This window comes from Sminthopsis crassicaudata, chromosome 3 (genome assembly GCF_048593235.1).
Source record: "Sminthopsis crassicaudata isolate SCR6 chromosome 3, ASM4859323v1, whole genome shotgun sequence".
Taxonomy (NCBI): domain Eukaryota; kingdom Metazoa; phylum Chordata; class Mammalia; order Dasyuromorphia; family Dasyuridae; genus Sminthopsis; species Sminthopsis crassicaudata.
This window is the reverse complement of record NC_133619.1, coordinates 648,625,849-648,651,141: the sequence shown is the minus strand read 5'-3', so window position 1 is coordinate 648,651,141 and position 25,293 is coordinate 648,625,849. Positions and strand designations below refer to the sequence as shown.

General features: G+C 41.8%; 2 protein-coding genes and 1 long non-coding RNA gene across 5 annotated transcripts in view; 1 reads left to right on the top strand and 2 right to left on the bottom strand.

Annotated features, from left to right (window-relative positions):
• LOC141565055 (uncharacterized) overlaps positions 1–5,328 on the top strand; it is a 10,919-nt gene extending 5,591 nt beyond the window's left edge. The window contains exons 3-4 of one of the 2 annotated variants that reach the window (XR_012488830.1): positions 4,179–4,225; positions 4,777–5,328. This is a non-coding gene — a long non-coding RNA (uncharacterized LOC141565055). Of the gene's footprint in view, positions 1–4,178; positions 4,226–4,682 lie in introns of both variants that reach the window. The other variant, XR_012488829.1, reaches the window with a different exon arrangement.
• Positions 400–2,123, bottom strand: LOC141559783 (uncharacterized). The gene is given in 1 exon segment (XM_074297479.1): positions 400–2,123. A coding segment is annotated over 1 exon segment (1,314 nt). The 5' UTR covers positions 1,714–2,123.
• On the bottom strand, positions 4,929–25,293 carry LOC141565049 (zinc finger protein 560-like). 2 transcript variants are annotated; one of them, XM_074308065.1, is made up of 6 exons: positions 24,715–25,293; positions 21,948–21,996; positions 20,977–21,095; positions 20,470–20,596; positions 14,829–14,965; positions 4,929–5,119 (listed from the first exon to the last, which is right to left on the bottom strand). In XM_074308065.1, the coding sequence occupies exons 3-6, from the start codon at positions 21,007–21,009 to the stop codon at positions 4,937–4,939; spliced, it is 480 nt and encodes a 159-aa protein (XP_074164166.1). In that variant the 5' UTR covers positions 21,010–21,095; positions 21,948–21,996; positions 24,715–25,293; the 3' UTR covers positions 4,929–4,936. The 2 variants fall into 2 exon arrangements, with proteins under 2 accessions (XP_074164166.1, XP_074164165.1); XM_074308064.1 differs by lacking the exon at positions 4,929–5,119 and having other exon boundaries at positions 13,492–14,965; positions 24,715–25,290.

Genomic DNA, 25,293 nt, shown 5'->3' with positions numbered 1-25,293 from the left:
ATGAACTGATGAAGAGTAAAATATGAAGAAGCAGGAGATCAATGTATAAAGCAAAAACAATATTGTATCATGTACAACTATTGAAAGACTTAGTTATTTTGATCAATACAACAATCCAAAATAATTCTAAAGGTGTTAGGATGAAAACTGCCAGAGAGGGAATGGATAAAGTATGAGTAGAAATTGTAGCACATTTTTCTTGCTGTTATTTCTAACAGGGAAATATTTTCCATATTTCCATATTTTCACATGAGCAATTGATATTATATTTGTTACTTTAACAGCAGGTCAGGGAAAGTTAGTAGGGAAGAAGAGAATTGAGAAGTCAAAAATTCTTTTTTTCTTTTAGTTTTTTTTAAATTTATTTTGTCTCTTTTGAAGAATTTTTTTTATTTCCTGTCACGTTTTTCCATATTCGTTACATTCCTAAGTTTTCTCTCCATTGTGGATTCTCTGATGTTTGGCAAGATTGGACCTATTTCTAAAGGCCTTTCCACACTGATTACAATCAAAAGGTTTCTCTCCAGTGTGGATTTTCTGATGTTGAGCAAGATGGGAACTCTGTGTGAAAGTCTTTCCACACTGATTGCATTCAAAAGGCTTCTCTCCGCTGTGGATTCTCTGATGTGTAGCAAGATGACACTTCCTTCCGAAAGCCTTTCCACACTGATTACAATCAAAAAGTTTCTCTCCATTGTGGATCTTCTGATGTTTAACAAGATTGGATCTCTTTCTGAAAGCCTTTTCACACTGATTACATTCAAAAGGTTTCTCTCCCGTGTGGATTCTCTGATGTTCTGCAAGGTGGGAACTCTGTGTGAAAGTCTTTCCACACTGATTACAATCGAAAGGTTTCTCTCCCGTGTGGATTCTCTGGTGTGTAGCAAGATGCGTGCTCCTAGTGAAAGTCTTTCCACACTGATTGCATTCAAATGGTTTTTCTCCAGTGTGGATTTTCTGGTGTTCAGCAAAATTTGACCTCTGGGCAAAAGTCTTTCCACACTGGCCACAATCAAAAGGTTTTTCTCCAGTGTGGATTCTACAGTGTCTGGCAAGATTGGAGCTCCATGTGAAACTCTTTCCACATTGATAACATCCAAAGGGCTTCTCTCTGGCATGGATCCTCTGATGCTCAAGGAGTCTGCCCCAGAAGGGCTTTTCAGGACCAACACCCTTGTAAAGCCTTCCCAGGTGAGTCCACAGAGGCCCTCCAGGTCCTAGGTCCCAGCCAGCATCCTTCCCACCCACTTGAGACACCTGTCTCTTCAAGTCAGCAGGGCCAGGAGGGGCTGAGTGTTGGCAGGGGGCTGCCTCACCTGGATCCCTCCCCCAAAGTGTTTCCTCAGCATCACTTTCCTGAGGTCTAAGGAAGTCTAAATAATGGCTCAAGGCCACCTGCCATTGTCTCTCTGAATAGGTTTGCACTTGGGGAGGCTTCTCCTGGGGCTGAAGAAGCTCGCCCTGTATGGAGAAGCTTTGGCTGCCTGGCCTGTGCTGAAGAGACTTGTTCCCAGAGGCCATTTTCTTACATTGACTGAGCAGTGGAGACTGCTTGAAACTCTGTCCAGTTTCATCCAACGCACCGTCGCTCTTTGGATTATCTACTTGGACATTAGAGTTAAGGATTTCCCTCAAAGTGAAGACATAGGGACCCTTCTTCGTGAATCTCTGCAGGTCACGTTCTTCCATAAAAAGTCCCAGCTTTCTCCTCATCTCATTTACTTCAAACTTGGGCTCTACAACTAAAAACAAAACCAAACCATATACACATGAGCAACAGCAATAATTATTTAAGTGTTATGGAACTCGTGACCCTCTCATCACCAATCTAAATGCAATGAAATTTCAGGAATATATTCTTGCAGAAAAAATTGGCACTTAATAGACTATGGCATTGTAAAGAGAAAAGACAGACAGTATGTGAACGTGACTAATGACGTACACAACAGAGTGCTGGCCCCATCATACACTTATTCACTGCAAGATAAATACATTCAATAAAAGCAACAGCCAAAAGGCAAGATAAGTATCAGAATGACTGTTAACAATTTCTGTCATACTGTTTCCACTTTTGCCAACAATTTTCACCAAGGAATAAATTCTGAACCCAAAAATCTTCAATCTCTACATTTGTTAAATACCAGGTTATTCTAATTATTTGTTGCTGTGAATTGTATGACTTCTGCTCTACTGACCCACTTTCTATTTCTTAATCAGTACCAGATAGTTTTGAAAGTTATAATACCTTATATATAATACTATATATTATACTATAATACTCTTTAAAATTTGGTTCTGCTAAACTTCTTTGCTTTACATTTTCATTAGTTCTTTTCATATTCTTGAAGTTTTGCTCTTTCAAATAAGTGCTATTTTTTTTTCCAATTCAGTAAAATAAATATTTAGTCATTTGATTGGGATAATCAAATTGGGAAGAGAAAGTAGCTTAAGTAAAACTGTCATTTTTATTTTATTGGTCCTTTCAATGAATGAACAATTATGTCTCCAAATTACTTAACTCTGACTGTATTACTGTCACAGTTTTAAGTAAATGCTTTTTATCAACTTAAGGAAAAATCATTTTATAAATATTTTTAAGGCAAAAGCTCAAGATTAAAAATAATAGAAATAAGTTTTGTATGTTATCAAGTTTTTTCTTCAACTATTGATGTAATCATATGATTCCACCCACCCCTTCACCTTTTCTTATTGTTATAATGTTTTCTTAAACTAAACTGCCAAGCAGTCAAACTACAACAAAGAGCACAACTCTATTGGCCAAATTTTTTGAATGTCAAATGTACACTTGCCAAAAAGACTGTTTTATGGGAAACTCACACAGGGCAAACACTCTCAAGGGGGTCAGAAAAAGCCATACAAAGACACTCTCAAAGTCTCTCTTAATAACTTTAGAATTGACTTTAGTATGACCAGGAGATGCTGGCCTAGGACCTTTTCGCGACCCAGCTTGCCTTCCTCAGAGAAAGGGCTCTATGAGCAAAGCAGAACTGAATGAGCCCAGAAGAAATGTGAGATGCAGCAAGTCAGAGAATATTCCCACAAGGACCATCTATGGTCAACCTGTGGCAAAGCATTCTGAGCTTCTCTTGGACTGAGCAGTGGGACATAACATAACAACTTGACCCTAACATAGTGATATCATTTTGGTCTTCTTGGAGAATGAACCCCCAACCAACTAAACAAACATGCTCTTTAAGCTAATCCATTCTTTATTCCTGATCTGACCCCAGTTTGTCACAATGTACGCCATAATATATCATTGTATTCTCCCAGCTACTATTTTATACAGGAATTTTGCATCTGTATATATTAATTAAATTGGAATCTAATTTTGATCTCTTTTTTGCTTTTCCAGCATTTGAAAATCAATACCATATTTGTTTCATGAAAGGAGTTTCTTTGCCTATTTTCTCAAATCAGTTTTTGGATATTAGAATTGGCTGACCTTGAAATGTTTGGTAGAATTCCCTCGCAAATCTGTGTGAGCTTGATGTTTCATTCTTAGAAAGCTCATTTATGATTCTAGAATAGGACCATGCAGATATTCTATTTCCTCTTCAGTTAATCTCCTGGGAATAAATCTCCAGCACTACTGCCCTCGAATCCCTCCTTCCTCTGTATCAGTTCTTCTTTTCAAGACTCATTTTTATGTGATAACTGCTTCATATGACTTCTCCCAAGCCAGTTTTATTGTTGAGAATCAATCCATCATCCTCAACTTAGCCCAAGGTTTTTTGTTTTTTTTCCCCCAAATTACCCAAGTAATGAGGATGTTGTTAAAAAAAAAAAAAAAAAAACAACTACTGATATTATTTTCACATGTAAAAAATAAAGTTTGACTTTAGTGAGTCCCTTATAACTAGTAATTAATGTTTACCTTATTATTTCTCTTAGATCTCCTATGTAAAATTTTACATTGAGTTATCCTTTTTTTTTTTTTTTTTTTTTTTTTTTTGTTATTGTTGTAAATGCCTCTATGTCTTTCAATTCCTTAAATGTTCTTTAAAATTTTTCCATCCAGGATTATACTCGGCTTTCCTGAGTAAGTTACTTTTTGGTCACAACCTTTGTTCTATGAAACATAGAAGCTTCTAAATCTCGAGGTATCCTGATCGAGGCTCCACGATATTTACAATGTTTTTCCTTGTTGCTCCTAGATTGTCTGCTTAACTTGAGAGCTTTGAAACTTGACTATCATATTCCTGTAAGTATTCATCTTGGGATCTCTTTGGGGGTTGAACAGGGAATTTTTTGTTTTTTCTATTTCTACTTTTTCCTCTTGTTCAAAAACTTCATAGCAATTTTCTTTAATACTTTCCTGAAATATTCTATCTTGATACTTTTTATGATTATAACTTTCAATTAGTTAAAACAATTTTATGTAATCTCTCCTTGACCTAGTTTCCATATCATTTCTTTCTCTAATGAAATGTTTCACATCTCTTCAACTTTCTTACTTTTGGCTTTGTCAGTTTCTTAGTGCTTGTAACATCATTAACTCCCTTTTCCCCAATTCTAGTATTTAAAAAGTTATTTTCCTCCTTAAATTTGTGGATATCTTTTTTCTGATTAGATTTGTTTTCATAATTTTCTTAATATTTTTGGATCGCTTTTATTTTTTCCCTCTAATTGTTCCTCAATCTCTTCTTTGGTTTTTAAAGGGCTTTATCAATTCTTTCAAGAACTCTTTTTGACCTTGTGAGCATTTGACATATCTCTCTGAATGAGGTATGGCTTTTTAAACTTCCTTTCAAGGACTACAGATAGTTTCTCCCTCTTGCTATGGGCCTGCTGGTAAGTGACTCCCCTTGAAAAGGCTACAAGGCAAGACCAGAATGGGTGGAGAGTTGGAGCACCCAGAGGATCTAGCTCCTAAGGCTGAGATGAACCAGAGTATGCATCCATTTTCTCCTGCTTATGCTAATTTTGGCCCGAAACTAAAACCAGGAAAAGAGAGGAAACCGTCCTTACCCAGGGACAGCAGATTCTGGACATTCTCCAGCGTGACTTTCTTGTAGAGCTCCTTCTGAGAAGGATCCAAGAGCCCCCACTCCTCCTCAGTAAAGTCCACGATAATGTCCCTGAATGTCACCAACTCCTAAACAGTCAAGTCACATGAGTTAGAGCTGGAAGAAACTCCAGAATTCATCTATTACATACTCTCTCCTCAAATACAAAGGGAAGAAACTGAAGCAGAGATGGTCAGAGCTCACACTTGAAACCAGGCATTAGGAGCCTGATAGAACTCTGTTTGAAGTGACAAGTGACAGTCATGTTGGAATAATAAAAGTTGATTAAAATATTTTACTACATATTGTTTCTTTCAGTGGAATTATAGAAAAGATCTGTATTCTATTAGTGAGATATGGAAATTTAGGAGAAAACAGAGAGAAGGTAATGTGGCATTCCTCCCCAGCAGAAGCATCTTAAGTGATATATTAAGAACATTTAAGTGTTTATGAGAAGTTCTCAAGTACTTGAGAACTGGGAGAGAGTGGAAGGGGAGGGATTGAACAGTGATCACTGAGGAAAGAACAATGAAAAAGGAATGATCTGGTAAATTTCCTTACAGTCTCAAATAATCTTAGCTAGATTAAAGCATGACAAGAATTCTAAAGAGATATTATTCACAATTTGAACTCAGTTGGGTGATATGAAATTGCTTATAGCAGCATTAATTATTCTTATACTGAAGGGCTAAGATGACACAGAGTATGATGGATCATGTTCAAAAATGTCTGCTGTCTTTGCTTAATGATTGTTTTCACTTGGTCATAAATATATTCATTTATTTTAATATTTGCAAATTATAGAAAATTACAGAATTATCGAAAAATAAGAGTAACTATATGAAGAAAGTTTGGTTCCTTCAGTAAAAATGTAACATTTTATCAGTACATAAGACACTGATACTTTGTTTCTAAAAAATAAATCATTTCAACATGGTATAAGAAGTCTAGGACACTGGGGATCAGGAATAAAGAGAATGAGTCAAGAGACAAACTCGTGGCTCTCATACAAGAAAGTGCCCACATCTGCCTTTGATATGCTGGACGGCATCATCTATTTTCCAACCTGCTCTGTGTAGCACCCATGTTTGGGAAATGCACTTGGCAGCTGATGTTCCTCCATTTCATTTTCTTGCAATATTTATTTTTCCCATTTTCAAAATTTCTATTATTTTGGAGCAATTCTCTTTTATATAAAAGTTTCCTCACTTTTTTCTCATTTTCACTTTCTTTAAAACATGTGACTGAACCCTCATTGAATTTGTGAGGAATTAACACATGTATTGGTCTTTTCTTAATTATTTTAGATTCCTAAGTATTTACAAAATGTTCCTTTTCACTTGATATTCTGACTTATGATTCTTCCTTTGGTTGTATTTATTCATGACATAAAACAATCATAGCAGAAGGTCATGATGTTGCTGAGTGATCCCTCCCTTCTTCTTCACCGGAGCAGCTCTGCTGAGCTAAGGGAAGACGTGTACGGCGTGTTCAGGGTGAGGGCTGCCGGCCCTTCCCAGGGCTGCTTCTGGGTCCACCTGACCCACCTCGCTCTCACCTGCAGCTCCAGGAAGCTGTAGCATGCAGACTTTGGGCAGATGGGCTATTTCAAAGCCTAGAGGGAGCTGGGGGGGGGGAATCCTTGAAACCCCCCTCCCCATGGAAGGGGCAGATGAGAACAACATGCTGCAGTGTAGCAGGAGAGCTGCTGGGAAGGCAGGGGAGCAGACGTAAAGCACTCAAAGACACCTAGATCATCCCTCCATCTTGAATCCCACTCCTGGACGGTGGTGGCCAACAACTCTGTACATCTCTACCATGCTACACCCTCTTTCTATGTCCTATGGCAACGGGTGAGTGCAGGGAACTGTATCCCCCACACTGCATACAGGCCACTCAGGCCATAGGATCATTTTCTTATTGTAAGAACAGTGGGATGTAGGTGTCCAAGCAGCTGTTCAAAGGTCACACTGCTGCCCTCCAGGTGTGAGGAAGGGGTCAGAAAAGGTGCCCTAAAAACTGTCTGCTTCCCCAACCCTGGCCTGGTCCCACTCCAATTCACTCACAAATGTACCAAACTTCCGAAAAGCTGATTCCTCTTGCCACTGGTATGGGATGTGCGTACACTTACATACCAACAAAATCCAGCAGGCCTGGAAGAAAAAGAGCTCTGGGTGGGAGAGAACTCAACAGCATTTCACCCGGCGAGCAGCCCTGAGAGTGGCAAGGCTGACAAATGAAGGCCGTGAAGATGCCAGGAAATTCAGAAGCTACTGAAGGAAAACCGAGAACTCCACAGGCTGTTCCACCAGGATAGGTCATCCATCTCCAGGAAGGCAGCATCCAATCCCATCAAAAGTGCAATTAAAACTGAGAGAGCTGTAGGATTCTTGGCTCAGCAAGAAGGCAGGTGAAATTCAGTTTTATAGTGACACTAATACTTCAGAGTACTTTTATAAAGGCTGTTTATTGGCCAAAGACCCTGATACTATTAAACTACTCAGTATAGATGGGGCCACATAGATCAGTGAGAAGGAAATGGTCATTGAGATGGACCTAACACTTCCATCATGTTCTCAACAGGCCATCAGCAATCAATGCTGAAGCTTCTGACCATTTATTTCAAGTTGAAGTCAGTGACGCCTTAGCTGAAGTTCCATCTGAAGAAGGGGTTTTGAAGGCCATTAGGCTGCTTTCTTGTGTCAAAGCATTGGATGGTGATTCTATTTCCACTGAGATTTACAAGGTGGGGGAGCGGGATAATTTTGGCCTAATAGTTAACACCAAAAAACTCAGGTCCTCCACCAGTTAGCACCTTACCGTACACATGTGGATCTACCAGTTACAGCCAATGGAGAAGTTCTCTTCCTTTGAGGGGACATCCACACTGATAATGAGATTGACACACATGGCCAGAGCTAGCCCAGTGTTTGGGAGGCTCCGAAAAAAGTGTGGGAAAGGAGAGATACTAGACTGACCACCAGACTAAAGGTGTCCAGAGCCTTGTACTGACCTCATTGTGGTCTTCCTGTGAAACCTGGACTGTCCCTCAGTACCGTGCTAGGAAATGGAATCGCTTCCATTTGAATTGTCTTAGGAAGATCTGGCAGGATAAGGGACTGGAGCCTGAGGTCCTTTTTGATATAAAACTTCCCCTAAAAAGTGCTTGGCTGCATGCCATAAATTTTAGGATGTCGTCTCATTGTTGTCATTCTCTTGGATGAAATGATTGTGTATTTGTTCTGTTGTTTCACCCACTCATTCTTTAGGATGAGATTATTTACCAGCTCTGCTGCAGAGAGCACAACTCTGTTGGGTCGGCCACATTGTTCAAATGCCAAATGTATGCTTGCCAAAAAACGATTATTTTATGGAGAATTCACACAGGGCAAATGCTCATAACAGGGTCACTCTCAAGGTCTCTCTTAAGAATTTTAGGATATATTATATGACATGGGAGGCACTGGCACAGGACCACCCATCTGTGCTCTGTGAGCAAAAGAGAATTAGCTCAGAAGAAACGTAAGATGCACAAAGTTAGAGAATCCAGCCCAAATGTTCATAGGGACTATTTGTGTCAACCTGTGGTGGAGCATTCCGAGCTTGTATCGGTCTGATTAGCCAATTAGACACCCTGTAACTCCACTAACAGAGTGATATCACATTAGTCTCCTTTGAGAAGGAAACTAGCAAATTCTCGACCTTTTTCTTAGTTTGCAAGTATAGTTAAGTGCAAATTTCTTCATCTCTTTGATGTTTAAAATAGCCCTCCATTTTGGAGAAGTAAAAGTTTTCTATTAAGGTATTCTTCATACAAGTGGGAAAGAAAAAGCTTCTAAAGGGACTTTAGAGAAGTTTTCCTCCATATTTCGGGAAGGGGGTGCTTTTTACTAAGAAATTTAGCATCTGTACTAAGGAAGAAGATTCTAGAAGAAACAAATAGAAACCTCTTTAAAAAAACAAAACTAAACAATAACTCTACATATACTTTAGTAAAGAAGCTAGAAAAGATGAACTTGAGAAGGTCTTTATTTTAAACAAGGATGTTCCTAAAAAGCACAGGGAGGAAAACTTTGCTCAAGTGTGATTGCTAAAGCATTAAGAAATCTTTATTTACATTAGAAGTCTGGGGCCACAGAGTACCAGTCCTGGATTTTTTTTTGGGGGGAAGAATCTGACTTTCAACACTTGACAATTACTAGGTTTTTAATCCTGAACAAGGCACTTGATCTTTGCCTTGCCAATGACAACAATAAAAAAAAATGCTCTTTAAATGGCTAGACCAATTGACAAATGCTGTTTTGATAAAATTGTGAATGTTTTTATAAGGACTAAATAGGAAAATTATTCAACCTACTAGCAGGATTGCAGTTGTCTTAAATTGTTAACTTAATAGAGACAGATAAGATCCCAATCTCTAAATGTCCTAAAGAAATTTAGAAGAAATTCAAGTAGGTTTCAATGCTGTGTCAGATATTGTAAATTCTGAGAGTGTGTCTCTTTTATGAATGAGAGAACTAAATTTGGGAATAGTGGGTTGATTGCAGCAGATAGAAAGTGACCTTATATAATTAGAGAGATCTTTATGAACCAGGACCGTTGATGAAAGAACTTTACCCCTCATACACTGGGAAATCTATGCTGTTATATGGGATCTTTGCACTAATCTGTGCCAAAAGGTGCTTCCAAGCATTTTTGTTCTATGCTTTTTCCTCTGGCTTACTTAACGAAGGGGAAAAAAGGGAAAAGGGAGAAAGAGTAAAAACTTCAAAAAGTCTTCAGAAAAGTCTTCCCTCTTTTATCTCCATATTCAAATACTGACTGAATTAGAAGTTGTAGAGATGAAAGACTGATAAAAATTTTTTTTAAAAAAATTGAACGGGTCAATTCTCTATTGGAAATATCTAAAATATGATTTGAAAAATTTGTCAATATTTTAATGAGCTTTTGCAGTATTAGCAAACTTTGTAAAAAAATTTTTTTAAAAAGAAAAGAGCAACAAATCATTCTAAAAGACTTAAAGTGACTTGTATTTTTATTTTTTTTAAATCTTCATAGTATTTTTATTTTTCCAAACACATATAAAGATAGTTTTCAAAATTCTTTTTTTAAGACTTTATGTTCCAAATTTTTCCCTCCCTTCTTCAAGAGAACAAACAATCTAAGTTAAATATGTGCGATTCTTTTAAACATATTTCCATATTTGTCACGGTGTACAAGAAAAATCAGATCAAAAGAAAAAACAATAAAAACAAAAAAGGTGAATGGGTATTTTAAAATTTTTTATTTTATTTTAATAGTCAAATATTTTTCCAGTTACATGAAAAGAGTGTTTCCATTTTTGTAAAATTTTGAGTTCCAAATTTTTTCCCCTTCCATCTTTCTCTTACCTCGACACTCCCCAAGACAGCAAGCAATCTGATACAGGTTATACATGTGCAATTATTTTGAACATATTTTCAAATGAGTCACATTGGGAAAAACCACAAGGAAAAAAAAAAAAGATACAATAGAACAAAACAAAAAAAAAAAGGTGAAAACTCCAATTCACATTCACTCTCCATAGCTCGCTCTCTCTGGATATGGATGGCATTTTCCATTCAAAGTCTATAGGAATTGTCTTGGATCAATGTATTGCTGAGAAGAATTAAGTCTTTTATAGTTGATCATCATAATCTTGCTGTTACTGGATACAATGTTCTCCTGAGTCTACTCACTTTCATAAAATTCATTTTTTTTTTTTTTTTGCAAGGCATTGGGGGTTAACTGACTTGCACACCTCTTAAGTATCAACCATCTGAGATCTGATTTAAACTTCCATTCTTCTGTGCTCCATCCACTGCACTCCCTAGCTGCCCCTAGTATTTTTTTTTGTTCCTGAGGTAATTGGGGTTAAGTGATTTGCCCAGGGTCATATGGCTAAAAAGTGTTAAGTTTCTGAGGCCAGATTTAAATTCAGGTTCTTCTGATTTCAGAGCTGTCCCCTTCCCCTAGTATTTTAGTGAATGTTTGAGGTACCAGCAAGCTTTGCAAAGTTTAATAAGTAAAACTGGACAGACCACTTACTCCATAAAAAGAATTTTTAAGTGATTAGTTATTCATTTTAATGTCTATTGGTAACCATCTAGGGAAGGATGAGGGAAGGAAATACAGAAAAGAAAAAGAAATATATACAATAACTTTATCCTCCATTTCAAAGGAACAGCAAGTTGTACTTTGTGGATTTATAGTTTGATGCGCCATCATCTCTCCAATCTCTTTCTGCTTCCCATCAGCAATACCTGGATATAGGTAGTGTACATGGCTGGTTGTTAGGGGTCTCAAACATAGTCTGTGCCATCCTTTCTCTGTCTCCTTTGGGGTGCTCTTGGAATATGTAGAAAGCAGGGCCCCAGATCTCCTCGCCCCTCCAGATGGTGACTCCATGTTCAGTGGAATATTTCAGGGTCTCTCAGCCTAATCCCCCAATGAGCCTTCTTCCTAGCCCTCACCCACCATCACAACCTGATGTCCGGGGTGCCTACAATGGAAGCACAGGGGCACTGCCTCCTGCACATGCCAACTCTGCCCACTCTTGAGATCCTCATCCATGGGGAGCGTTAAGGTGCCAAGTTGAAACCCCTAAGGGAGAAGACATGGAAGGGACCTAGAGGAAGGGAGGAGGCAAGGGCCAGCTTGCAGAAGGAGCTCTCCGCTTTCTGAGAATCCTGAAAGCCATCTCGAAGAGCCTAGAATTTAGCCTAGGAAATACTGCAGAACAGAATGATGATATCTCATTAACTACCTGCAATGACTCTGTGCTCAATGTTTCTACACTGGGCTGAGATGTCATTAGTGCGATTGCTAAAATGCCAAAGGATAGAGAATGAATGATTTTCTCTCCATCATGTTGTGAAAGTGCATTCTGTTAAACTGTTTTTCTCTTTGTTCAGGCAAGTTAAATTTCATTTTAATGCTGTTGGATCATAAATGCATCCGTTATATATAAGGATATGACAAAATGTTTCAAAACAATGAAATATATTTTGTGAGAAAATAATGCTACTGCTGGGAGAAAAGTACGGCCAAGTCCTCTTATTCAAGACTCTCAGGAGCCCCGCCAGCCACATCCTTGGATGTTCTAGTGCTGCTGTTTCAGGAAGCGGGCCCTCTCCCGGCCAATGTGGGGATATTGTAGGTCACAGCTTAAGTCATTAATGAGTTTTATCAGCAATCACTTAGAAATTATGAGCTATCCGTGAGTGTACAGGAAGGTCCCCGCTCTAATATCACACTCAGGATGGGCCATTTGTGCCGCCTGCTCCTTAGCCACCATTTGGCTGTCCTGCCTCTCCGCCATCGCCCTGAGGACCCAGGGGAGAAAAGCTTTTCATCTCCTTTTGGCGAACTGTACTCTGAAGCCCGTCTGCAGGGACCGGTGGGAATAGGGATGGAGGAAATTCACGATTTATCTGACAAAGATCTCAATCCTCAAATATATAGAAAACTGAGTCCAAGTGATTCTCTCATTGATAAGTAGTCAAAGGACATGAATTAGCAGTTTTCAAAAGATATTACCGGCATCTACAGAAATATTAAAATAGTTCTAAATCACTATTGATTACATAAATGCAAATTAAAACAACTTGGGGCTACATCATCCCTATCAAATTTGCTGAAAGAAAACAAAAAGGAAAAGAACAAAAGTTGAAGGGAATGTGGAAAAACGAATACTGATACACTCTTGGTAGGAATATGAACTGGTCTACCATTCTGGAGAGCAATTTGGCACCATGACCAAGGGGCAATCAAATAACTCATACCTGCCAACTAAGCAACAAGAAAGACCAAAGAAAAGGGGGGGGGGGAATGTACAATATTAATATTCATAACTGTACTTTTGGCGATGGCAAAGAATGAGAAATTGAGGGGATGCTCAGCAGTTGGGAAGAAATGAGCCAGTTATGGGATTTGACTGTGATGGAACAATATTATGTTATGTCACATGAAGAGCAGGATCTTTCAGAAAAACCTTGAAAGAATGATATGAATTCTTAAAGAGTAAAGTGTAAAGAAGCAGGAGACCACTGCACAGAACAGCAGCAACGTTGTATGATGATCAGCTCTGAATAATTTCTTTTTCTGATGAATGATCCAAGATAATTTCAAAGGATTTAGGATGGAAATGCTATCCACAGGAAGATAAGAGTATGAATGGAATTAGAAACATATTTTGCTCCCCTATCTTCTTCCCTCCTCCCCCTGGCATGGTAATGCTGTCCATGGTTTCATATATATAACAGGTATTGTATTTGTTGCCGTAACATTAAACCAGTGAAAGATGGGAGGGAAGGCAAGGATTCAGAACTCAAAATGTCTTCTTCTCTTTTAGTCTACTATATTAATTTCTTCTTTCTCTTTTGGAAAATCACCCACATATTTCATTACATTGAAAAGGTTTCTCTCCAGTGTAGACTCTCAGATATCTAGCAAGATAGGACCTATTTCTGAAAGTCATCCTACCATGAATACATTGGAAAAGTTTCTCTACATTGTAGATTCTCTCCTGTAGCAAGGTAGGAGCTTGAGATTTAAGTCTCTCAACATTAATTATTGAAAAAGTTTCTATCTTCTGTGGATTCTCTGATGTTTAACAAAAGTGAACCTCTGTGCGAAAGCCTTTCCACATTGATTACATTCAAAAGGTCTCTCTCCAGTGTGTCCTCTCTGATGCTGAACAAGGCTGGACCTATGTCTGAAAGCCTTTCCACACTGAAGACATTCAAAAGGCTTCTCTCCAGTGTGGACTCTCTGATGTTCAGCAAGAGTGGACCTCTGGGTGAAAGCCTTTCCACAGTGACTACAGTCAAAAGGTTTCTCTCCATTGTGGATTCTCTGATGCTTAATGAGACTGGACGTCTCTGCAAAAACCTTTCCACACTGATTACAAGCAAAAGGCTTCTCTCCAGTGTGGATTCTCTGGTGTTTTGTAAGACTGGACCTCTGTGTGAAAGCTTTTCCACAGTGGCTACATTCAAAAAGTTTCTCCCCAGTGTGGATTCTCTGGTGTTCAACAAGAGTGGACCTGTATCGGAAAGTCTTCCCACAGTGAAGACATGCAAAAGGCTTCTCTCCGGTGTGGACTCTCTGATGTAAAGCAAGATTATTTTTCCTTGCAAACCTTTTTCCACATTTATCACATTCATAAGGTTTCTCTTCAGGGTGGATTCTCTGAAGGTCAGTGAGGAGAGATCTATAGCAGAAAGCCTTCCCACATTCAGTACATTTATAAAACTCCTCCCCAGGAGGAATCTTCTGAGGTCTACCAAGACCTGATTTCCAAGCAAACGCCTTCCCACACTGATCACATGCATATCTTTTCCTTCCAAGGTGAACTCTAGCATGGTATGGAAGAGATGAGCGATGGGATGGAGTTGCTTCACCTTCATTATATTCCTCAGACTCCTTTGTACTGTGAATTGGCTGATGACTAATGAGCATAGCTTTCTGACTCAAGGTCTTCCCACCTTGATGACTTACAAAAAACCTTCCTCCAGTATCACTTTCCTGACGCCTACTGAGGCTTGAACTCTTGCTAAAGGCCACATCCCATTGATTATCTGGACATATTTGCATTTCAGGAGGTTGCTGATGGGACTGAAAAAGCTCTACCTGTTCAGTAAAGCCTTTGCTGTGTTTCTGATCCTGAAAACAATCATTCCCTGAGGTCATTTTCTTACACTGATTTAGGATTAAAGACTGAATGAATCTCTTTCCAATTTCATCAAATTCACAGGCACTCTTTGGATTTTTATCTACCTTGATATTAGAATCATGGATTTCTTTCAATTTGAAGTCACAGGGACCATCACTCATGACTCTCTGCAGGTCACATTCTTCCACAAAAGTTCCCAGCTTCCTAGTCATCTCATTTACTTGGAATCTGGCCTCTTCATCTGAAAAAAAAAACCAAACATTTATATACACATGTACAGACAGATGAGATGACATAGTGAAATATATATATAAGCACATATATTTATGGATACAAAAGTATATACATTCATAATAAAAGCAATAGTAATGGTTACTGGAGACTTAGGAAGCTCATGACCAATGTAAATGCAAGGAAACTTCATACCTGGACTGTAAGAACAAACACTGACATTAAAGAGAATGTCATTGTTAAGGAGAAGAGATGGACAGGATGTGAGAGTGACCAAGGAGATGTGCATGGAAGAGGGCTGGACCTGTCATGGCCACAGTCATTCAGAGCTAAACACTCACATTCTACAAAAGCAGCATTCACAAGGCAGGGTGCCCACCAGACAGGGAGATGAGTCTGTGGCTAATTTGGAGGGAAAACTCCGACACTGTAACAGAAAAGGATAGGGCAGCTCCCACAGATTTGCTGTACAGTGATGCATTTACTCATCTGGGCCAGAACACTTTCAGATATCTAAATTGGTTGGATGAAAATGATGGGGAAACTCAGAAAGCACCCAGCAAAAAATGAGAACTCTCCAGGCCCTACCAACAGTTTACTTCATCTAGCTCCAAGGCAGAATGTAATTCCACCAAAAGGTAAGTGTGAGCAAAATGTAAAGAGAGCCTGCTTTCAGGATTCTGGCTTGGTAAGAAGGCAAAAGAAATTCAGTTTTACTGATGATAAAGCACTTTTATGATGCTCTGAAAGCTGTTTAGAGATCAAAGACCTTTGGGGCATCTTATTTATCCAGTCATGCTGGAACTACGTTGATTGCTGATTAGGACATTATCTTGGAAAGGACTGACCACTTCCATAGTGTTCTCAAGAGACGGAAGGCACTGGCCATTTACCATTGGCTCTCCTCAATCCCTCTTTAGCCATTCCCCTATTGAAGGGCATCCCTGCAATGTCATCAATTTTTGGTACCAAAAAGAGCTGCCATAAATATTTTACAATATAAGTTCTTTTCCTTTTTTCTTCATCTTCTTGGGAAACATACCTTGCAGAGGTAGTAATGGTTCAAAGGGCACACACATGAAAAAAAAAATATATTGAACTAAATAACAAAATAAGAAAAAATAGAATAGAAAAAAGACAGACAGAAAAAAAGGAAATAAAAAACCAAAACACTGTCATGTACTCAGCAGAATATCAGGGAGTATTAAAAATATATAACAATAGATTTCCATCTTAAGAAACCATATGTAATAATAGAAGAAACTATTTTTGCAAATGTCTATCTTTTGCTTCCTTGTAGGTTATTCTTTTGTTCTCTGCTGAACACTTTTATTCTTTTTCCCCTTTCATCTTCCTACCTTCCCAACACATATATCTGTTAATGTGTATATACATACATACATACATGTACATATATATATGTATATATATATATATATATACGCACAGATGCACCCTCACACACATATGTGCAGATGCATTTTCTTGTAGGCAAACATGTATCTAAAATAATAGTAACATGGTTGACACATAATGTAGATTTCTTTAAGTTTTTTTTTTTTTCTCTAAATTCTACTCCTGATCCTTGTTGTAGACTTTCTGTATATCTCTTATTTCCTCTCCCTGATGACTCTTCGGCTTCTTAACTTGCCTTGCTATTACTTAACTTCCACCAATCCCTGGATCCCTCCCTTATCCTCCTCCCATCTCCAAACATCCTTTTATATCCCAGTTTGTCCTGTGCCATCCTTCCCCCCATCCCCTTTATCCCTTTCTCTTGTCCCACAGCCATTACTCTACATGTCCTTCTGTATCATTTACCCTTGCCCTTTATATTCTACACCTCAACCCACTGCCATAAATCTCTATATCCTTCAAGAGCCCACCTCATCCTATTCTCTCTCCTCTTATTTATTTATAGATTTTTGGAGGGTGCTATACTTTACATGGTATCTATGGAGTGTTGCCATTTAATCCATTCCAGATATGAACTGCTTTTCAAAACAATGAGTCGTACTCTCCCCTCTAATGCCTCTGTGTCTATTCTCCCACTGCACTTCATTTGTATATTAAAATTACTTTTTTTTTTTTAAATCTTTTCCTAGACTTTTGTAGAGTCAGATCATCCTCAATACTGCCCCAATCCTTCTTTTGAGGTACGCAATTACTGATGTTAATCTTAAGCATGTGTAGTATACATTTCCATGGAAAAAACAATTTGTCCATGTTAAGTTCCTTGAAATTAATCGTTATGTTAAATTTTCTATTATTAGTTTGATTGAAAGTCCTGGAAATGTATAAATTCGTTGAATGTCCATCTTTTTTTTCCCATTCAATATTATCGATAATTTTGCTAGATAGGATATTTTTGGCCCCAGGACTAGTTTTTTGATTGCCAGTATATATGATTACAGAACATGAGGTCTCTTAGTGTGGCTGCTGCTAAGTCCTGCACAATTCTAACTGTAGCTTCAGAGTATTCGAATTGTTTTTTTCTTGTTTCTTGCAAAATTTTCTCTTTGATCTGGGGGTTTCAAAATTTGGCAATAATAATACTATGTGTATTGTACAAAGGATCTCTTTGAGATAGTGATCAGTGGATTTTTTTCTATTTCTACTTTCATCTCACATTCTTTCACTCTAGGACAATTTTCTTGGATTATTTCTTACATTAATGTATCAAAATTCTATTTTTGGTCACAGCTTCCAGGAAGTTCAACTATTCTTATATTTTCTCTTCTTGATCTGTTCTCTAGATTTCTTATTTTTCTTATAAAATGTTTCACATTTTGTTCTATTTTTTCATTTTTTACATTGTTTTGTAATTTCTTGTAACTTCACTGGCTTCCCCTTGTCTGATTCTAATTTTAGTTTTAAAACTGTATCTCCTTTTCTAGTTGGTTAATTTTTAAAAAAATATAATAGTTTTCTTGGGTGGTGTTCTTTTTCTTTCTTTTTTTTTTTTAATTTTCCTCAATCTCTTTCATTTGATTTTCAAAGACCTTTTTGAGTTCTATAAATTCTCTCTGGGCATGAAGCCAGTTAACATTACTCTTTGGGAAGAAGCTTTTTTTTTTTTTTTACATCACTGCTTTCCTCTAAAGATAAACCCCCGTCTTTCCTCCTCACATGGTAAGTTTCTATGATTGGGTTCTTCTTCTTTGCCTGTTCCATTTTTTTTTTTTTTTTTTTAAAGAAGTGTTAGTGTAAGCACCTCTAATCCTGGAGTGGGGAGTTGGTGCCTTCAGCTTCACTTCAGCTCCTTCCTCTGACCTGGAATTGTAAGTTTTATATATATTTTTTGAGTAAATGTCATTGTGTTTTGATTTTTCAACCAGTTTTAAGGAAAAATCATTCATTCTTATACTTTCAAATATTTTTTAAAATAAAAATGAGTGCTGTGTTTTATCAAGATTTTTCTCTAGCTGTTGATATATAATCATATCATTTGTTATTTTAATTATTGATGTAGTTATGTGAATAATTACATCCCCGCATTCCTGCTATGAAAATCAATTGGGAACAAAGTACAATCTTTATAATATGCAATTGTCATCTTTTAACTAATGTTTTATTTAGAATTTTTGCATCCATGACCATTCATGAAATTTGTCTATAATTTTCTCTTTATTCTTCCTAGCAATACTACATTTGTTGCGTAAAAGGAGGCTGGTGATAGCCTTCTTTAGCTATTATTCCAAATCATTTACTTAATATTGGAATTAATTGACCTTTTAATGTTTGATAGAATTCCTTTGTAAACATGTCTAGTCCTGGCACATTTTCCTTAAGAAGCTCAATATTCTATTTCTTCTTCTGGTAAACTTATGAGAATACGATTTCAGCACTGCCATCTTTCCACGACCATTTGTTTCCTCCAAATCAGTTTTTTCAGGACTTGTTTATTAAGAATAATTCCTCCATTTTACCTCTCTCTACTCAGTTTTATTCTTTAGAATCAATTCATCATCCTGAAATTAGCCCAAAGTTTGCTTTTAACCTGAACAAGTATTAATGACATTTTAAGACTACTGATAACATTTTCACTTATAAAAAGCCAACAGTTTGACCTCATTGGGTCCCTTTGGTGTTTTACCTTATGCTTCTCTCACATTTTCAAAATGCAATTTTTCAATGAGTATGGGTCTTTTTCTCATAAATCCCTCAGTGATTTTCAGTTCGTTATATGTACATTGTTTGTAATTCAGGTCTGTACTCAACATTTCCTGGACAAGTTATTTTTCATCACAATCTCAGCTACCTTGGTCTATAAAATACAATGTCCCAAGCTATGGTTTCTTAATGTAGAAGTCTCCTTTATTTGATTTTTGAATTGCTTTTTAAGTTCATCCAAGAACTCTTCTGGGGGCTGATGACCATTTGGCATTTATTTTTGAAGTAGGAGTAACTTTTTAAACTTTACTTTCTCTTTTTGATTATGAACCCAGATTGCCTCAATCCCCACAGGAGCTATTATATTCAGGTTCTTTCTCCTTTGCCATCTCATTTTTTTTTACTTTTTTATTCTATTATTATTGTCAGGTTTTTAGTCCTGATTTTGAGGGGGGAGTATAGCCCAGGCTCCAAGTCCTCCTCACTGTCATTTGCAGGGCTCTCTCGGGGCCCCAACCCTAGGCACTCCCCAGTATCCCTGAGTCCAGGCAAGGGTCCCAAGCCACACTGTCCCAGCACAGGCTCCCTCTCCCGTTGGTCTGCAGCCACAAACCTCAGCTGGCTCTTGTGCCCAGTGAGTGAGACCAGAGTCTCTGCTCTCCCATAAGTCCCCACAGCCAGCAGGGTCCCTGCCCCCCCCATACCCACCAGCTGTGGGCTGGATCATTCTTGGCCAGAGCCATAAGCTGGGACTGAATCTGCTCAGCACAACAGGCCCTGTTCTAACGATAACATGACGCCCTTCCTTCCTCCCCTTCCAAGCTTCAAGCCCATCACCCACCCACTCACCCCAACAGACCCAGAGGGGAAAGCTGCCCCAGGGTCTGCTCTGCTTGAACTGAGCAGAATCTTCCTGCAGGGGCTGGCCCTTCATGTGGGCCCAACCTTGGAGGGGAAGGGGGGAGGGCCTCCCCAGGGTCCTGTCCAGGTGTTTCAACAACACAAATTCTGGACTTTGAACCACCTCTGCTGGTCCCAGGTCAAGTTCAAATGGTTTTTTCTTGTGTTTTTGGCACTGTGGGAGAGCCAAGCACTCCCTGCCCTATTCTCCCATCTTACCAGAATCCCCTTCCATGGTTTTTAGAGTGATGTTTTCAGTGGATTTCTCAGATACCTGGTCTGGGGATGAACAAGGTAACAATATCAGCCCCCTGACTGATGGCCACTGATTGAACTTTAGGCAAGAAGCCAGGACCCCAGTGGCTGGAGAGCTGGTGCTTGTGGATGAGGGTGCACTCGGTGAACCTTCTGAGATGCTTCAGAGAAGGGATCTCTTCTCTGCCAGTGGGACAATTTGGGCCTGAGGATGAACACCAACAAAAAAGAGGAAATGGTCCTTACCCAGGAACAGCAGGTTCTGGACATTCTCCAGTGTGACCTCCCAGTACAGCTCCTTCTGAGAAGGGTCCAGGAGCCCCCATTCCTCCTCAGTGAAGTCCACGATAATATCCCTGAATGTCACCAACTCCTAAACCATCAAAAGCCACTTGATTTAGTGCTGAAAGGGACAATTCATCTTGTCCAACCCTCATCACCTTAGAGGAGGAAACCGAAAAAGGGATGGGATTTGCCTAAAACTCAGAGAACTTTTAGGAGGGTCAGAGCCAAGAGCTGAAAAAGTCAGTAAGAGTCCAGGAGAATACTCAGGAAAGCATTTTCTATTTGAAAAAATGTCTTAGTAGGCTGCTGCTCCCAGAAAGCTCTGGTCTAAGGGAAAAGAATTGGGTAGTGCCAGGAGGGTGATTCCTGCCCTGCCAGGCTCTCCCTCTGACAGGAGGAAGTTTCCTGACCTTCCCTGGACTCCTTCTGGGCTGAGGCTGCTCAGCTCCGGGGAAGGATTGCACTCACCTGGGACAAGGGGCTCCGGCTATCAGGGGCCATGTCTCTGGTTCCAGGCTTGGGTAGGAGAGGGACATCGGGGAGGGAGGACGAGGTCTGAGGCTTCTCCGACCAGGCTGGATGTGGACCTGGCCAGAATAAGAGAGAGCTCAGGGCAGGGACAGTGGGGAGAGGCTGTACCCAGAGGAGGCCAAGAGATGTCAGAGAGGAGATGGAGGCAGAGAGATCACAGCTCCCAGTGTTTCTGCTTCCAGCCCTCCTCCTCAGGGTGCCCTCCTAATCCCAAGGGCCCCGGCCAGGCCAGACCTCCATTTTCGGGAATGAGCCCTTACCTCCACCCAGGTTTTCAAATCTCTGCAGACTTAGAATTCCACCTGGGCCACACCTAACTGGCTGATCCCCTCCCCCATCCCCTCCCCTCCTCTGCAAGATCTCTAGGGCTCCTAGCTCCTTCCTCCCTGGGCTATCTCCATCCTCCCTCCCTGCAGACTCTCCCAGCCATTCCCCCTGGGCCAGAGCTGAGCCCTCGGGACCCCTTTCCCTTCCATCTCCTGGATTCCCCGAGATCTCTCACCTGAAGTCAGCCGCACCCCAAGCAGGAGCTAGGCCCGGGAGGTCCCGGGGCACATGAGCCCAGCCCCCATTACACACCTCTACCCACTTGCACAAACTTTCTCGTCTTCCACCAAGTCTAGGGGTTGGGCCGGCACTACCTGACTACCAACTGGGGGGCCCGATTCCCCTCATGAGAAAGGGATGGTGAGAGCAGAACACGTGGGTCCTGAGGCCCAGGGATGGCAGGAGATTGGGAAGGAGGCCGGGGAGGACTGAGGGGGGGGAAGGTCACACAAAGCTCAGGGTCCTTCAGGATGCCTCTGGCTTTTGAGTTTCACCTCAGTAAGGGTGGCCCCCACCCTCCTGGACCTTTTTGGAGGGGCGGGCAGGGAGGGGCTCAGCACAGGGAGTAGATTGACACTTACCGTCCAGGTCCCGGAGCGGAGCTGGGCGCCACCTTAGGTCTTGTCACCTCTATTGGAGGGGAAAGGGGAAGATTGGGGTTGAAAACTAAACCCGGAGTGCACAGACACCCAACCTGGCACACGTAACGCACACACACATTCGGGGATCCCCTCTGGGGCTGGCATCCACGCCCAAGATCACCATCCGTGGGGGGACGACCCCCGCATCCGGGAGGAAAGGCAAAGCAGGTGGGGGCATCCACCGGATACACAAGGGCCCAGACTGGGAGGGGGTGGGCCTTGGGCAGCATAAATTGGGGGGAGGATCATTAGCATTTCATGGCCCCAACGGAATCCTTTCAAAGACCTGAAGTCCAAAAGAAAGGTTCGGATTTGTATTTTATGGTGAGAACAAAGGGACTACAAAGGATCTTGGCTTTCCAAACTGTGAAGAATTTCTAGAGAAAAAGCTAGGGGAGCTGGAGGAATCGGGAGGGGTGGAGTTCCCCCAACAGCAGCTCCTGCTCCTCCTCCCAAATGGACGAGAGGGGGAGGAATGAAAGCCCAGGAAAAGAAAGGGGAGGGGGGGATGGAATTCTGGAGTCTAGGAATAGGAGAGAAGGAAGGAATAACAAATACTAATCCAATTGGATGGAGGAAGGGCCAGAGGTGGGGGAAGGGGCCTGAACACAACCTTCCTGATCACCTGGTCCCTTTCCTGCAGAGTTCAAAAATACCTGGGTTCCCCGATCACCAAGGAAACCTTCACTAAACCCTCACAAGCACGCTGGCAAGGTTAAGCCTGAAAACCAAAAGGAATTGGTTTGGTTCTGTAGGTGATTGAAAGAAAAGACAGGGGGCAGCTAGGTGGCACAGTGGATAGAGCACCAGCCTTGAATTCAGGAGGACCCGAGTTCAAATCTCAGCTCAGACACTTAACATGGCCTAGCTGTGTGACCCTGGGCAAGTCATTTAACCTCAGCCTCAAAAAAAAAAAAATACAGAAGCAGTTCTGGGGGTGAGAGCATCATGATTTCTTGAATAGGAGTCAAGGGATCTGCCAAAGGATCTACCCTTATGAAAAATTATGAAAATCATAAGGGTAGATCCTTATGAAAAATTAAATTTAGTTGTTAGCAAATCAAACGTTGATTTGGAGGGAAGTTTGGTTTAGAAACCACACTGTAATTCTAGTCTATTACAGAATTTGATCAATCTTGGAATGTACAAGAGGATAATAGCACCTACTTTTCCGCTTTGTTGGGGGAATTAAATAATTCTAAAATACTTAAAATATTGGCTTATTTATTATAAGTATTTACTAATTAATACTAACATGTTAACGTATTTATTCAAAGAAACTTTTTCCAGAGAAGGGAGGAGACCTCATGGGGAAAACTTTTTCAGGGAAGGGGAAAATCGCTAGTGTTCACAAAGCTCTACTTAGCTATCTCAGCTTGGGAGATGATTTCTGGAAGAAAACAAAGCTATTAATGACATCTTCTAGAGATGTGGGAGCGGAATTTCGGGCTAATTCCAGCACTGGGTAGAAGGGTGGGGCTGGATGCATTCATTCAAAAAAAGTTCCTTCCCAGGCTAATAAACTCCAAGAGCTACCCAGAGATGGCCAGGAATGGGTCAGAGGCGGGTGTGGAGAAGGTAGAAAAACGGAGAAAGGAAACCCGAGAGCCCCAGCCCCAGCGAAAAATTGCAATTCGCAGTTTATCGGGGCGAATTCAGCCCACTGGGGCTCCAGCCTGACCTTGCTTTAAAATCAGTCCGAGGGGAGTCTTCCCGGCCTCCACCCGGGGGATGATTCGTGAAGGACAGAACGAAAATAAGGAAGCTAGGGAAATCTCGGCTTCTCCTCCCGGGGGATAGCTCAGTAGTACTGAATAGAATCCGGTGCTTTAGGAAGATCTAGAGCGTGCCCGGGATTAGGGGGTGGGCGTTTTGTTGGGGTGGATGTTTGAAGGCTAAGGCTTTTTTTGTGTATTTTTTTCTCCAGGGGAAAATGGATGGGGGGGCGGGGTTCCCCGTGGCTCCCTCCCTCCCTCTCCCCCACCTCGGGGAAGGGTCCCAGGCTCCGCGCATTCCTCCCCGCCCCCACTCTCACCCCAGGAGGTAAGGAACCTGGGGGAGTCAGGCTGCCGCCGCGTGGCTCGGGTCTGGCCTCGGGCCCGGAGGTAAGGACTGCGGCAGGCTCGGAGGTGACAGTGGGGCGGGAGGGTCCCGATGGGGGAGGGGGGGTCGCGGCTGAGGAGGGGCCGTGGAGCTCCCCCTCGGGTGTCCCGAAGACTTCCCCGACGGTTATGAATGACTGGAATTCCAGGGCTCCGGGGGGGGGGGGGAAGCATTCTTCCAAATTCCAATGCCCAGAAACCCCCCCCCGGGACAAAACTGCGGTTTAGGGGTCCGGGCCCCAAGGGGCCGCCGGGGTGGAGTCGTGCGTGCACATCCAGCCGAAGTGGGGCGGAGGGCGTCCAAGTCTGGCAGCGTCTCCCCTCTTCCCAAAACAACTTCCAAAGGGAATCAATGTCCGCTTCCTCACCCCACGGCTTTAGGAACCGGCACCAACGCGCTTCGGCCCCGGCAGCGCTTCCTCTTCCAGCCTTTTCGGCTACGAAGCCTACCCCCCCCCCCCCCCCCCCCGCGCGCATCAGACCCACCCCAGATTCAGCCCCGGGGAATGGCGGGGTGGCCGGGCTTCCCCGGCATCCTCCCCCGTCCCCCGCGCGAGGGGCCGGGAGCGCCGGGCGCTCCCCTCACCACGACCCGCTACACACACCTGGAGACACCACACACACATGTCCGCACACGGCCGCGCGCGCCCCGGCCCCAGGGCGGAAAGGGCCGCTCCGGCCGCACGTGGCCCCGCGGGAGCTTCCGGCTAGGGCGCCCACACGCCCCCGGCGCGGCGCCCGCCGGACTAAGGCCCGCGGACTAGCAGCTCTCCCAGGAAAGCCGGCGTTCCATCTTCGGACGCCGCTTCCGGCTGCTCCGGGGCTGCTCTGACGTCAAGCGTCCTTTCCGCTTCCCGGCCTCGGCTCCGAGGTTCCGGCTGCTCTCCGCGGCTGGGGCTGGCCTGGAAGCCGAGAGACGGAGACCGCGGGAAGCCCTTCCGGCCTCTCCAGGGTTTCCTGGACTTCTAAGGAGCGGAAGAAAGCTTGCTTAACCGCGCGAGACGCCGAGAACGTTCGCTCCCCTGGCAGTGGGGGTTCCGCTTTGACCTCTCCGGACTTGTAACGGAGCCCCTGCTGGTGAAGCGCCTGCGACTAACGGACCGTGTCACGTGTAACTACACGCTGAGCGATCTGGACCCGAAACGCTAGGAAAAGATGGGGGGGGAGAAACATTAAGCTACCTA